Source organism: Elephas maximus, chromosome 3 (genome assembly GCF_024166365.1).
Source record: "Elephas maximus indicus isolate mEleMax1 chromosome 3, mEleMax1 primary haplotype, whole genome shotgun sequence".
In the NCBI taxonomy this organism is placed as follows: Eukaryota; Metazoa; Chordata; class Mammalia; order Proboscidea; family Elephantidae; genus Elephas; species Elephas maximus.
Genome location: NC_064821.1, coordinates 169442298 through 169457814, shown reverse-complemented (window position 1 = coordinate 169457814; position 15517 = coordinate 169442298). Strand labels below are relative to the sequence as shown.

The following is a 15517-nucleotide window of genomic DNA, read 5'->3' as shown; positions in this document are numbered from 1 at the left end:
CGCGATACTTGCAAGCGGCCATCTTGCTACTCTGCTGGCAGACTCTCCCGTTGGGGTCACAGGGACGCTGAGAGTGCAGCAGGTCCCTTTCTTACCATGTTGTCCCGGGTGGTACTTTCTGCCGCCGCCACAGCGGGTGAGGGTTGTAAACGCTGGTCCAGGCCATCAGGGTGATTTGAAAGAGGCGGGTATAGTGGTCACGGGTGAGGGAGGTGGAGGAAAAAGGGGGTGAAGAAAGATTCAGCGAGACTCGGTTCTAAATGAGGAGTGATCAGTGGTGCTCAGGAGGGAATTCGGGATCTGAGGGGACGAGAAGGAGGGTGCAGGGCCGTAATGGTCGGACCTCGCGGGGGCGGAGGACGGGGAAGCCTGATCCACCTTGACTTTGCTGATCTGCCCCTTGTGTATCTGCAGCCTCCTCTCTGAAGAACGCAGCCTTCATAGGTCCAGGGTAAGTATGAGAAGTGTAATGCTCCCCTTCGTCCTTGTTTTATCACCTGGTTTCACTTCCCGGTTTCCCTCTCTTGGCCTTAGACCAGAAATTACCCTTCAGGTAACTCTTGGGACGCTTAAAGGCTCATTCAAACATTTTTGTTCTTGTAAGTGCCAGGAACGTTTTATCCTCTCATGGCAAATATCTTAAAGAGGATAAGTGATGTGTTCTAACTAAACCAGAAACCGTGATTTTGGTGTCTTTTAAGCCCCGCCCCCTCCCTTGTGACCTTCAGCTAGACTTAGCTGCTGCTGCCTGAATCAGGGTTACCAGATTACAGACCCAAGAACAAGTTTTATTAAATAAATAGAACAGTGAAACATGCAGCTTTCAGTCTTTCTCCCTTGTTCTTTTTACTGCCAGATTTTAAGATTAACAAAAATCGTCCGTTAAGTAAATATTTAGCTTGCCACCCACATACAAAGGATAGAAAAATAAGGCTAAGTACCGCACACACATTCTAGGAGGGGAGGCAGCTATTAACTAGTGGTTTAGAGTGAGGGCTCAAGGCTTGAAGAGCAGGGTGCACCTAGCTTCCTTTACCACTTACCAGCTGCTGAGCAGCACGTTTACTATCTGCAAAATGGAGATAGTGCATTATGGGCTTGTGAGAATTAAGAGACTTCAGACCTGTGAAACTGTTAAGAACAGTGCCTGGTGCATAATGTTTTTAGAAAATGTTAGCTGATACTGTTAATATTATTTCATAAAACATGTCAATTTTCTCTGGGATTTCTCTTTTGACTTCCAAACTTAGTCCTAGAACCACCATCCTGTGGCTTGAAAGAGTGCCTTTAATCTGTCTGCAGTTTTGTGTATGACATGAAATGAGGCTTTAATTGATTGCTTCCAATTTCACAGCTTACCAGAGAAAAGACTCCATACAGACATGTAAACAATTGTAGTAACACTGTAATATATTAACTATATATTCAAAATATAAGGAAATATCCCTGATTTCCCTCTTTCACACTGCATATCTAATCCATTATCAGAGCTCTTCCTGAAGATTATATTTTGACTGTTACCACTTCCAAAGACCATTTCTGTTATAGTAAAAACCACTATCATCTTTCACCTAGACTATTTCAGGAAATCCCAGTGGCATAATGGTTAAGTCCTACAATGACTAACCAGAAGGTTGGCAGTTCGAATCTACCAGGCACTCCTTGGAATCTCAATGGGGCAGTTCTGCTCTGTCCTATAGGGTCCGCTGTGAGTTGGAATTGACTTGACAGCAGTGGGTTGTTAGACTATTTCAGTAGTCTCTTAACTAGGCTGCTTTTGACTCTATTCTTCCCCCCCCCCCCATTATGGCCAGTTCTCACAGTTAAAAAAATAAAAAAGTTGCCGTCAAGTCGATTCTGACTCATGGTGACCCCGTGTGTGCAGAGTAGAACGCCATTCCATAAGGTTTTCAAGACTGACCTTTCAGAATCAGCTCATTAGTCCTGTCTTTGAGGTGCTTCTGGGTGGGTCCAAACCACTAGCCTTTAAATTAGTAGCTGAGAGCACTTAACTTTGTGAGCCACCCAGGGAATAGCTGGAGGGATTATGTCACTCCCCCACCTAAAACCCTCTAGAGCTCCCCTACCACTTAAAATCCAAACTAGTTAGCATAACCCAGAAGGCCCAACATGAATTGACCTCTATTCTTCCTCTTTGATGTTATCTCCTTCCATTCTCTTTTTTAGTTCATTCTTTAGCTCTACTGACCTTTTTGCTGTTCCTCTGAAAACTGTCAAGGAAACTAAGCTTGATCGCAGATACGAAAAAGACGAGGGGATTTTATTTGATCAGAAGCTTGATAAGAGACACCAGTATGCTGTAACTGCTAAAAATGCAAGCTTAGGCTGCTTTAATACAAAAATAGTTCACGAATCACTGCTGATAATACTACAGTAGCTCAAGCTCAGTACTGGCAATGGCAAGCTCTCAATGTTCGTAGGATGAAGAAATTGGTCAAGCTACATTTATTATGTTCAGTGCTGTGTATCCATTCTTGTAAACAAAACCTGAGAGCTCCTTCTCGAGGACAGTCAGAATTATCAGGGAACTGAGATATTTAACACAGATACCCTGAGCGTTATCATCTATGGAAAACCAAAATTAGAACCTGTGGGTAGAAGTTCCAAGGGTGTACATAACAGCTCAATTTAAAGATGACTATAATTAGAGCTATCCAGTGCTGAAAAAGGCCTGTTTCACATAGTGGTTAGTACCCCAATATAGGAAATATTCAAAAAGGTCAAAGTTCTTGTTTTTAAGGCACTCACAACACAGAAGACATGTAATAGGTAACCGCTTACATAGGACTTTACCATATACCAAGCACTGTCCTAACAACCCTATAAGGTAATATCCTTTATTCCCATTTTATTTACTTTCTACAAGGTTATGAAAGCTTAAGTTACTTGCTCGATGTCAAGTGGCAGGTCTAGGATTTGAACCTAGATAGTCTGCACAGTCTGTGTTTTTGTATACTTCATTGTTAATAACAGACATATGGAGCGCTAGACAGATGAACTCTCAGGCTTATAGAAGGGTTTACAGTATTGGATAGAAGATTACATAAGGCTTTAAATGTCTGTAATTGAGTCATTTGGTCTTGTCACACAGCTAATTATCAGACCCTAATGTTTCTTTTCCTAGCCCCTTTCTTCGTTCCATTATAACAATTACTGGGATATTCCCTGTCTTCATCCGCATTTAGTGTTTCTTCTAATTGTTCAAACATTGTTTTCTTCAAGGAAAGGCTTTAAACTTTTGTAATTGCTACCTACAGGGTGATACAGGCAACAAGGATCTTTCACACAGGGCAGCCAAGTCTTGCCCCGGTACCACCTCTTCCTGAATATGGAGGAAAAGTTCGCTTTGGGCTGATCCCTGAGGAATTCTTCCAGTTGCTTTATCCTAAAACCGGTGTCACAGGTGAGCATTTGTCCAGTCTTTGATAGCATGTTTGGATGGTATGGTCTGTATTCACCTAGGTTTTTAGTAGTCTCTTAACTCTTCCACGTAGTCCACAAAATATCAAGTCAGTGGTTTTTAAAAGGAAATTGTGGAGACGGTTCAATATGACCCTTGATTAGACTGTTCTAACTTGAACTAAATTTGGTTGGGATTTTAACTTAATTTTATAGCGTTGTTTCCATTTGTTGAGGAATGACATGGTCAAATTTAGTGAATGCCTACTATGTGCCAGGCACTGTTTTAGGCAGTGGGAATACAGTCTAAACTAAGTTAAGTGCCTGCCTTCATGGAACATACATTCTACTGTAGGATATAGAAAGTAAAGAAATGAGTAACTGTATAGTATACTGGCAGGTAATAGGAAAAGCTATGGATAAAAATAAAGTCAGATAAGACAGTAGAGACTATTTGTATACTTAAACATGAAAACAGAAATTGTACAATTTTTATCAGTTTTTCCCTCCTAATAGGTGTTTTTTTTTCTTTTTTTTTCTTCTGATAACAGTTTTATAATGCTATACGCTTTCATTTATGTTATTTAATCCTGTAACAGCCCTTTGAAGACATTTTTATTACCCAAAAAAACTAGAGAAGAATTTGCAGAGACATATTATCTCTTTAGTGGCTGAGCTGAACTTGAGCCCAGGTCCTCTGACTAAGTTTAGAGTTCTTCCTGCTACACATGTTGCCTTGTTATAGCCAAATATTGATATGACCATGGACCATTGGAAACCAATGGTTTTTTTTTCTTTTTTAACTCTGATATGACCTACAGTAGCATTTCCCTAACTGAAATTGCAAGGAACGTTAGTGTTTTCAGATCTCTGTAGGTGGTTAAAAAAAAAGTTACATATGATCGGCCCTTTTTGCAAATTCATGTTTAAAATTTAGATATTTATGGGAACTCTGTACTAACTGCACAATTTTTTCTGTAAACCTAAAATACTGATTTAGTTTTTACATTAAAGGCACTTTAAAAAGAACTGTTGAGACTTAATATGGGAAACTGGGTAAAATATATTTGAACCACTTTTATTCTGTTGATATATACTGACATCTTTGTTACAAGTCTTCTTCAGAAACACAGTAAAATACTGCCCTATAGGGCAGTTCTGTCCCCACCTAACATCTTGTGAGGCACAGAGGAAAATCCTAAAGGAATGTAAATCATGGTTTGTGTCTTTTCAGAACTCATGGCATGGTTAAAGAAAGCCATGTTTGAAACATTCTATTTAGGTGTTAGAAGTTGAGAGTTCTGGCACTTTAACTTTTCCTTTTATGTACATACTACTTTGTAGTTTTTTTTTTTTTTTGCTTATTTCCAGCATCAGGTTGTTATTAAATAAAAATAGACCAGGATGGATAAGATTTTATCTCGTACAATGTTCCCATTCAATAAATAGTATATTTTGCTGGGCATATGACTTAAGAAAGTAACCTGTCATCTTTGTGGAGTAGTTCCTGTTTGTTGGGCAGTTGTGCTATGCACTCTACTTATAGTAGTTCTCAATTTCATCAACCCCATTTTACAGATGAGAAACCGAGCTCAGAGATTATTTAATTGCTCTATTCCTAATAAGTTGCCGAGTCACAATGTTCATTTTCCCTGAGTCCAGACCCTTGTTCTTTCAACTCTGCCATACTGTTTAATTTAGTGTTTTGTTTTTGAATCTGATTATTTTAAATTGTTGCTTAACTTTGCCTTAACTAACCAAATGCAGCAACATCTGTTTTGTCCTTTTAGGCATAGCATATTCATTCAAAAAAGAACTTTTTTTTAGGACCCTACGTGCTTGGAACTGGGCTGATCTTGTATTTCCTGTCCAAAGAAATATATGTGATTACCTCAGAGACCGTCTCTGGCGCAGCACTAGCAGTGTTGGTCATCTATGCAGTTAAAAAATATGGTGCCGTTATTGGACAATTTGCCGATAAACTCAGTGAGGTAAGAACCATAAAGTCCTTTTGTCTTTTTTTCCTCCTGATTTTAGACTAGCAGAAACAGCAAGGCCTTCAAGTGTTATTTATGATATGAGTATTAGGGGAAAAGTATTTGACTATTAAAATTGTAAGTGTCGATGTTAGCTACTCATTTGAGGTAATTTTTTTTTAATCTACCAAACTTTCATCAGCCTTTCCATAGTTTTATCTATTCAAGAAGATATCACATAGCTAGAAGGGCTAGGCATCAGGCTGAAGCCCCACTAGAAACCTGGTGGGCAGTTCTTAACGGTCATTATTTGTATTTTTTTACCCAAGTCCTTAATTCCTTTTCGGCCTGGCTTGGTTGGTTTTAAATCCTGGCTTTTTTTTTTTTTTTTTTTTTGTCTCCTGGGAGACTTTAAGGATTTGTGCATTTGTCCTTAAACGTGTGTATATTTCTTTGTGGGTGTTTTTATAAATGAGGGATAAAATTTTGAGGAAGTATAAAATGAATATGTTTTTATTACTCGATGCTTTTACTGATCTTTGTTGTAAATATCATAATTGCAGGAAAAAATTGCCAGGCTAGAAGAATTTAAGCAGTCTTGCATCAAATACGCCGAGGATGGGATTGATTTCGAGAAGGAAAAGCAGGCAGTGGTTCAGAAACGCCATTACCTTTTTGATGTGCAGAGGGTAGGTTTCAGAAGTTCCTGAGGAGAATGAATTACTCATTTATACATTTAAAACAGAAATGTAGATTCTCTTTTTAAGGGTTGGTTGAATAGACTGAGCATATGCTATTTAGAAAAGTTAAGATTTGGGTGAGGGCTTGCTATTTAGACATCTAAGAACTGCCAAATGGAAAAGTAATTATTAATCTAAAATTAGAAACAGTAGAAGTTACAGAAGAACACCTTTTAGATCCACACAAAGGAAAATAATAAGTTATAACCAATAACTTGTTGCCATCTAGTCGAATCCAACTCATAGCCGCGACCCTACAGGAGAGAGTAGAACTGCCCCACAGGGTTTCCAAGGAGCAGCTGGTGGATTCAGACTGCTGACGTTTTGGTTAGTAGCTGAGCTCCTAACCACTGTGCTACTAGAGGTCCTAATAAGTTATAGTTGATTTTAAAATGGTATACTCTAAGAAAGGCCATAGGTGAAATACAGCTTGCTATAAACAACAAACTCGATTTAAGAAAACCTGATATCTTAGATTCCAGATTCACAAAGCAGACAAATTCAGATACTAATAGAGCTTTTCACCATGATCACAGCATAATTAGTTGTAAAATATTGAGTTTCAAAACAAAAGGAATATATTCAATTATCCTGTCATTATTTATTTTGAGACTGCTACTTTATATGCCTGATATTTAAAGTGAGATATCCTTATATTAGAATTATAGGAGCACCTATGAAAAGAGAAATGAGATACTAAGGGAGAGTAGGTATCTGAAATATTAAGAATCTGGGGCAGTATTTCTGTGTGGCCTCTGTACCACTTGCATCAGAATCAGCTTGGGTACAGTTTTTGGACCCATGCAAAGACCTTTGGAATCAGAACCTCTGATGGGGGCTATCCAAGGGCCTATGTTGTTTTAACAGGATGCTTAAAGGTTCTTAAGTGCATGCATGTTTCAAATTTTCAGAATATTTAAAAATCTCTTTTATTACGTATTCATTTAGGTTACGGCGAGAGAATGATACATACACACACACACGTTCTGGCCTTTCTTTTTTTTTAACCAAATTGGAAGATGTAGCTTTCTCATAAACATCAAATAATAGTTGTTTAACTTTTTATTTATTTAAGAAATATTTTTTTAACGGGTATTTATTGAGCTTCCTCCAGTGTGTCCAACTGATCAATGCAGGGTCCTGGGAACATAGCAGAAACAGTCCCTACTACATTGGCCTACTTTCTAGATAAGGAGAATGGAAAATAATTGAGCAGATGTATGTATCAGATGGTAATAAATGCTCTGTAGAACAATAAGGTAGTGTTAAAAGAAAAGAGTTTGCCAAAGGAGGGAATTATTTTTATAGGGCAGTTAGAGTATTTGAGCAGAGACTGGAAAGAAGCGATAGAGCGAGCTATGTGGATTTCTGAGAAAAAGTGTTCCAGGCAGAGAGAACAGTTGTAAGGACTATAAACCTGAAAGCTTACCTGGTATAGTCAAGGAGAACAAGGCCAACATAGCTGACGTAGTCCGAGTGGGGGAAGAATAAAAGGAAGAGAGGTAGCAGGCTTCCCAGGATGCAGATCGTGTGAGGCCGTAGCTGGCTTTTGTAAGGACTTTGGCTCTGACTTGTACCGAGGGGGAAAGCCACGGGAGGCTTTTAAGCAGAGGAGTGAGATGATCTCTAGAAGGAGCATCCCGTTGAGATGAGCTTTCATTTTTGTAGGCGTCGCTTTGAGGCGACCATCTGTTAGCCAAGTAGAAGTGTTAAATAGGCCACCGGATAATAACTCTGGAGTTGATGGGGAGAATTCCAAGTTGGAGCTAGTAATTTTGGACTCATGAGCTTACAAGTGGCATGTAAAAGCCGTGAGGCTGGAACACCAGGAAAACAGGCAAAAGCTGGGACTATTTCAGTTTATGCTTGCCCTACTAGTGGTTGAGTAATAAAGGGCCTCAGAGTTCCCTATAGGATTTAGCAACATGGAGGTTGGGGCCATTTTAGTGGAGTGATTAGAGTAGGTTGAAGAGAAAATAAGAGGGAGGAAGTTGAAATCAGTATGTTGTTGTTGTTGTTGTTAGGTGCCGTTGAGTCAGTTCCAACTCATAGCGACCCTGTGCACAACAGAATGAAACACTGCCCCGTCCTCCCCATCCTTACAATCATGCTTGAGCTCATTGTTGCAGCCACTGTGTCAATTCACCTCATTGAGGGTCTTCCTCTTTCCCGCTGACCCTGTACTTTGCCAAGCATGATGTCCTTTTCCAGGGACTGATCCCTCCTGACAACACTTCCAAAGTATGTAAGATGCAGTCTCGCCATCCTTGCTTCTAAGGAGCAGTCTGGTTGTACTTCCTCCCAGACAGATTTGTTTGTTCTTTTGGCAGTCCATGTTATATTCAATATTCATTTCCCAGTTCTCACGTGCATATGATGGGATTGAGTGGGTGAGGCGTACCTTACTCTTCAAGGTGACATCTTTGCTTTTCAACACTTTAAAGGGGTCCTTTGCAGCAGATTTACACAATGCAATGCATCTTTTGATTTCTTGACTGCTGCTTCTATGGGTCCAAATAAAATGAAATCCTTGACAACTTCAATCTTTTCTGCGTTTATCATGATGTTGCTCATTGGTATAGACAGCTCTATCGAGGAGTTTCATTATAATTGTGAGCAGAGAAAGTAGCCAGTAGATAAGAAGAAGAGAATGTAGGAATCAAGAGATTTTTTTTTAAAAGATGGAAATTACAATGACATGGAACATCTGATAGAAGTTAGTAGAGAGAGAAAAAGATTATATAGCAAAGAGGAAAAAAAACTATTGGAGTGTTGTCCCTGAATAGACCATCAGGCCTGGAATCTAATGCACAGGTGGAGGAGTTGGCTTCAGGAGCATAGATGGTTCAGCCATAGTTACAGAAAGGCAAGATATATGGGTACGAATTCAGGTAGATTGGTTTATGTGGCGTTTCTTATTGCTTACTTTTTCTCAATGATATAGGAAGCAAGGTCATTCAGTGACAGTGAAGGTAGTCAAGAAGATCTTAGAGGTTTGAGGAGAAAGCATGAAATAATCATCTGGAAGAGCCAAAGAGTGAATGAACGAAAATGTATTGAGCAGTACTAAGGACCTACTTGAGGTTAATATCTCAAGCCATCATATTTAATGGGCAGACTTATAAGCATTGTCATTAAAGACAAGAACATAGTAATAGCCCTATCACCATCATTAATTCAATATTATTCTGGAAGTAGTAGCTAATGTAATTACAGAAGAGAAAAAAAAGTATAAACATTAGAAAAGAAAAGGTGAAGTTATCCTTATTTACAGATTACCTAATTGTATACCCGGAAAATCTAAAACAATCAATGTAAGTCTTAACACAATAAGCAAATTCAATAAGGTGTCAAGGTACAAATATGTAATAAACAAAATCAGTAGATTCTGTATACAAACAGTAGTATACAAACCGTATACTGTGTTAGTAGTATATAAATGGCAATCAGAAAATACACTAGAAGACGACGTACCATGTAAGAAAAGATGCCTAGGTATAAACTGAACTGGAGATGTACAGTCTCTGTGTTTTGAAAAATGTAAACTGCTCATGAGGTGCAAAGGTCTAAGAACCTTCTTCTTAAATTGGTAAAGTTGGTATTATAAAGATGTCAGTTCTCTGTATTTGTATCTGTAAATGTAACATGTTCATAGAAAAAATACTAATAGGAATTGGGTTGGGGGTCAGGTGGAATTTAGACAAACCCAAAGCCTGATGCCATTGAGTCAGTTCTGACTCACAGCGACCCTATAGGAAAGAGTAGAACTGCCCCATAGGGTTTCCAAGGAGCAGCTGGTGGATTGAAACTTCTGGCCTTTTGGTTAGCAGCCAAGCTCTTAACCACTGTGCTACCAGGGCCCTGACCAATTAAAAGGAACTTAAAATAGTATAATACAGCATATAAATAGAAGTCAAGTTGACAGAGCAAATGAAAGGGTCTAGAGATAGACCTAAATACATTTAAAAACAACAGTTGCTGTCAAGTCAATTATAACTCATGGCGACCTCATGTGTGTCAGAGTAGAACTATGCTCCATAGGATTTTCAGTGGCTGATTTTTCTGAGGCAGATCTCCAGGAGCCTCTGGGCAGACTCGAGCCTCTAACCTTTTGGTTAGCAACCAAGTGTATTAACCATCTGTACTGCAAAAGAATTTTATTTAGATAGATGGAATTTTCATCTTAGAGGGGGAAGGATGGATTATTTAATACATAGTACAGACAAATGAAGCCCTGGTGGTGCAGTGGTTAAGACCTCAGCTGTTACCCAGAAGGTCGGCTGTTCAAATCCACCAGCCACTCCTTGGAAACCCTATGGGGGAGTTCTGCTCTGTCCTATAGGGTTGCTGCAAGTCAGAATTGACTTGATAGCATCGGGGGTTTTATAGAGATAAATGACTAGATCTGTGGATATAAAATTGATTTCCTGACTTTCGCTTCATGTCAGTAAATTTAAGCTGAAGTAAAGAACTTTAAATAAAAAAATGAAACCATAAGAGAAAAACAGAACAATTAAAATTTTTAAATATTTTTAGAATTGGGAAAGCCTTCTAATAAAAACAAAATCCAGAATCTTTAAGAGGAAAGATTGTTAAATTGATCTCATGTAAATTTAAATTTTGTACATGTAAAAAATACCATAAACAGTTAAAAGACAGCCGACAAACTGGGAATAATTCACGCATTCCATGTGGCAAAAAGGGGTAGTTACCTTAATGTAAAAGATTTTACAAATCAGTAGGAGCAACTGGCATCCCAGTGGAAAAATAGGCAAAAAATACAGACAGTTCATAGAGAAAAAAGTAGCTACAGCTTTCTTTTAAATATGTAAATTTGCTCCTTAGATAATCGTGACAAAATTGATGCGATTGTTTTTTTCATGTATCAGATTAGCAAGGGTTTGGAGAAACAGGTATTCATGTTGCTCGTAGCAGAATAAATTGCACAACATCTCTGTGAAACTGAGGAGTGTTTATCACAACTTAAAATGTAATGCCCTCTTGATCTTTAAGAGCATGGGCTCTGTAGCCTGAGTGCCTGCATATTCAGATCCGGCTTCACAGTTTATTAGCTTGTAACCTTGGGCAATTTCCTTGACTTCTCTGCTTTAGTTCTCTTGTTATAAAATAGGTATGATAATAGTAACTACCCTGTGGTGGTGGTGTAAAATTGAATTGACATAGTACGAGGAGTTTAGAAATAGTAGATACTCAACATATGTTACCTAGTATTTGACTCAGCAGGTATTCACACACAAGTGCAAAGATACATACAATGATGTATCGCAGCATTGTTTGTATTTAAAATAAAGAGGAAGCAACCTAGTCTAGAGCTTGGTTAAATTTTGAAACATGAATACAGTGGAATCCAGTGTAACTTTAAAAGTGTAAGTGGATCTGTCTCTACTAATCAGAAATAAAAGTGATGGATATGTGTACATATGTATAGATCTTATTCATTAAATATTTCTGGGAGGAAGGAAAAAATGCAGCAAGATGGTAATAATGTAGCCTGTAAGGGCCTAGGGGAAACTTACTGTTTACTGCATAAATTTTTACATACAGTTTTATCACATGCTGTTACAATTCTTTTTACCAGTACATGTGTTACCTATTCATACACACACATACCCATTGCCATCGAGTTGATTCCGACTCACAGCAACCCTACAGGACGGAGTAGAACTGCCCGATAGAGTTTCCGAGGAGCGCCTGGCGGGTTCGAACCGCAGGCCTCTTGGTTAGCAGCTGTAGCACTTAACCACTACGCCACCAGGGTTTCCTACCTATTCATAGCAAATGAAATAATTTTGTGTAAAATATGAGAGAGTGTGGAACGTTCTAACTGGCAGAATCCTCAGAGCAGAAGGGATCCTTCACGTATGCGAACAATATCTATCCTTTCTTAATTTTACACCAGAATAACATTGCTATGGCCTTTGAGGTTGCTTACCGGGAACGGCTGCACACAGTATACAGGGAGGTAAAGAATCGCCTGGACTATCACATCTCTGTGCAGAATATGATGCGTCGAAAGGAACAAGAGCACATGATAAACTGGTTGGAGAAGAAGGTGGTGCAGAGTATCTCTGCACAGCAGGTACGTGAAGCCTGTAACTTCTGTAGTTGTACTGATACTTCTCTGAAAAGCCTCTAGCAAAGAGGCTTTAGCGTAGAAACAGCAAGTGACCCTGCTGTCTGTTCATTTTCCTGGAACATGGTAAGCTAGCAGATGCCACACAACTACCATGGTGGCTTTCCTCCTTCCTCCAAGTTTGGTTACAAAGGTCCCCTCACGTCATAGGTCAGAAACAGTGGAAAGATCATTGAGAGCATTGGTTGTGGGAGACCTGTGTTCAAGTTCAATATTAGGGTAACATTAGTCAACGTATTTAATTTCTCTGTAAAACACAGAGACTGGACAAAGCTATTTCTAAGCTCATTCTGTTTCCTACTTCCATGATTTTCATTCCATTTCCTCTTCCCTCCCCACGTATATAGAATATTTAAACGTTTTTGATCATTTTTCCACATAATCATACCAAAACCAAACCCATTGTCATCAAGTCGATTCTGACTCACAGCGACCCTATAGGACAGAGTATAACTGCCCCATAGGGTTTTGAAGGGGTAGCTGGTGGATTCGAACTGCTAGCCTTTTGGTTAGCAGCTGAGCTCTTAACCACTGCGCCAGCAGGGCTCCCATAATCATACAGAACTGGAAAAACTGGATCTATTAAAGCTTGGTGTATTGTTTTTATTTACTTTTTTAAAAATAAATCCTCTTTTACATAAAAAATAAACGTGCTTATTTGAGAAACTTGGAAAATAAAAGTATAGAGAAGAGGCTAAAATTTCTATACTTTCTAACATTTCAGTCTTACTAGTGTTGGGTTGCTCTTTTTCAAGTAGCTACGAGCTGTGCAAGCCAACATCAGTGGTAAATGGTGCCAGAAATACCTGCCCTCAAACTATACAGATTTCACTTTTAAAAGTATGAGCCAGAGCATTTTAATTAATCCCCTGAATTGTTTAAAATAGATTGCATCTCTCCTGTATTAAATAAACAACTTTATTTCTAAATCTTCTAGTAGTTTATCATATTAAATCAGGACTTTATCTTGAGATTCGGTCCTGTAGGAGATACCCATTAGAATTATGGTGTCTATACCTTTCATGTTTTGGTAAGGTCTAACCAGCTTTCTCTTTCCTTGGTCATAGGAAAAGGAGACAATTGCCAAGTGCATTGAAGATCTAAAGCTGCTCGCAAAGAAGGCTCAGGCACAGCCAGTTATGTAAATATATCTGTCCCAATTGAGACAGCTAGAAACAGTCGACTAAATGGAAAATAGTCTATGTGACAAAATCGTTCTTTGTATGTTACTGCCTACTGAAGTTACAGTTTATCTTAACTAAAAATGAAGTTAGAGTTTGATATACTGAGAGAATAAAACACAATCGTTGGCCAGTATGGTGTTCTTCATTATTCTTGCTCTGTATTTTGAGTTGTTCCATGATCACTTTGAATAAGCAAATTTGTTTTTAATGAAGTTTGGTGCCTGACTAAAGGTTATCAGATTATAGTTTAAATTTGTAATTGACTACTATCTGGCAATAAAGTGACAACTGAAACAAGGCTTTTCAAATTGCATAATTTTCTGAAATATTACTTCAGTTATATTTGTTACATGGGTAAAAAAGGCGTCATTGGATGCCTGGTTTAAGTGACCATTCAGTGGTGAGCTATCTGTGGCTGATAGGTTATGAGAATTTTAAGTTTTTTCTTTAAATAATTAAAATATATATCAAATCATATCATTGACTTAAAAATATTTTTAGTAGTATATCTGTAGAAAATATGGACCCAATGTGTCATAAAGTCATTCTTAACTACCTAGCAGATAAATCAGAAAATTCCACCCTTCTGTAGGTTTGTCCTCACTTAATTTTTCCATACTTATATAAGGATTTACTTGTCCACAAATGAACAACTTTCACAAATTAAATATTTGAAAATATGTACCATATGGGGCTACTATTTTCATTGTACCAGTCAGGGCTTGATCAGAAAAGCAGAACCACTGAGATACGTATTTGTTTATGAAAGAGTTTCTAAAGGCATTTGTGGAAGCTGATTAAGCAGTCTCTGAAGGGCTGTTGTCTCTTTTTTTGATGGTAGAGCTTGAGGTCCACAGGGCAGACAGTTGAGAAGGGAAGGTGGATGTTAAGTGAGAGAAAGCAGGAATGGGCTAGAAGCCACGAGCACAGACTAAAACCCTATGTCATTTTTATTACCTCTGATAGTGTGGTTGTCTGGCATAAGCTGGGCCAATAATCACATATACCTGGTCCAGAAGTTAGAGAAGCTGAAAAAAGATCGAGGGAAATGTTGAGAGGTTGCAGGCCCTGCTGCTGCATCACATAAACAAGGTGAGCCAACAGGTCAGCAACAACAGGTCTGAACCACAGGTAGCTGCTGGCTTCTCATCTGCCCTTAAAATCTTACACAAGAATCTCTTCTGGCCCACCCTAACCAAAAGCATTCAGGGAAGAGAATTCTGGGAAAAGTAGTTTAGCCTAGCCAGTTTGACACATTATAAACCACCACAGTAACTATCAATAAACGTTGACCTGAATGAATAAAAAATTCCAATCCTAGGAAGTCAATGAAAACATCCGATGAAACTGAATGAGTAGAAAAGTGACAGGTCAGAAAAGAAATGTCTGAACTGGCAATTGAAAGAGTAAGTTAGCTAAGAGCATGAGATCTGAATCCAGGAAGACGGAGCAGTGTTTGTGATCGTAGAGAGGTTTATGTAGGAGATTGTGACTTACTAAAAGGCTTCTCAACTTAAGGTAGAGTAAATGCCATGCTTGTAAGTTGGATTTTGTTCTGAGGGCAGAGGGCAGCCACTGAAAGGTTTTAAGCAGAGAATTGATGATTAGATCTTTGTTTTAGAAAAATCACTGCAACAATACAGAGGATGGTTTGCAGAGAGGCAAGGCCAGTTAGGCTGTTCTATTATTCTAGCAAAGAGGCATAACAAAACCTGTTGCCATCCAGTTACTTCCAACTCAGTGACCTTATAGAGGCATTAACCCAGCAATTAAAGACACTGGCAGCGTAGATGGAAGGGAAGAAGTTGAGAAATATGAAAGGCTACATCAGTAGGACTTGTGTGGGGAGAATGGAAGAAGTGAAGCATCAAGTCGAGTCACAGCTTGCTTAAGAGTATGGAGGGGAAGATACTATCCACTATGATTTCAAGTGCAGAGAAAATATATGTTTCAGGATAAAGGGAATTTAATTGGGGTTATGTTGAATTTTAAGTACCTGACTGACATCCCACTGGAGGTGCACAATTAGATGGATTGGGTCTG

The 15517-nt window shown here is 38.7% G+C and overlaps 1 protein-coding gene across 1 annotated transcript; it reads left to right on the top strand.

Moving 5' to 3' along the window:
• The first annotated feature begins 2 nt into the window (after positions 1–2).
• Positions 3–13772, top strand: ATP5PB (ATP synthase peripheral stalk-membrane subunit b). The gene is made up of 7 exons (XM_049880109.1): positions 3–136; positions 415–451; positions 3279–3424; positions 5248–5411; positions 5960–6085; positions 12057–12236; positions 13358–13772. Exons 1-7 carry the CDS (start codon positions 97–99, stop codon positions 13433–13435), a joined length of 771 nt encoding a protein of 256 aa, XP_049736066.1. The 5' UTR covers positions 3–96; the 3' UTR covers positions 13436–13772.
• The last annotated feature ends 1745 nt before the right edge of the window (positions 13773–15517 follow it).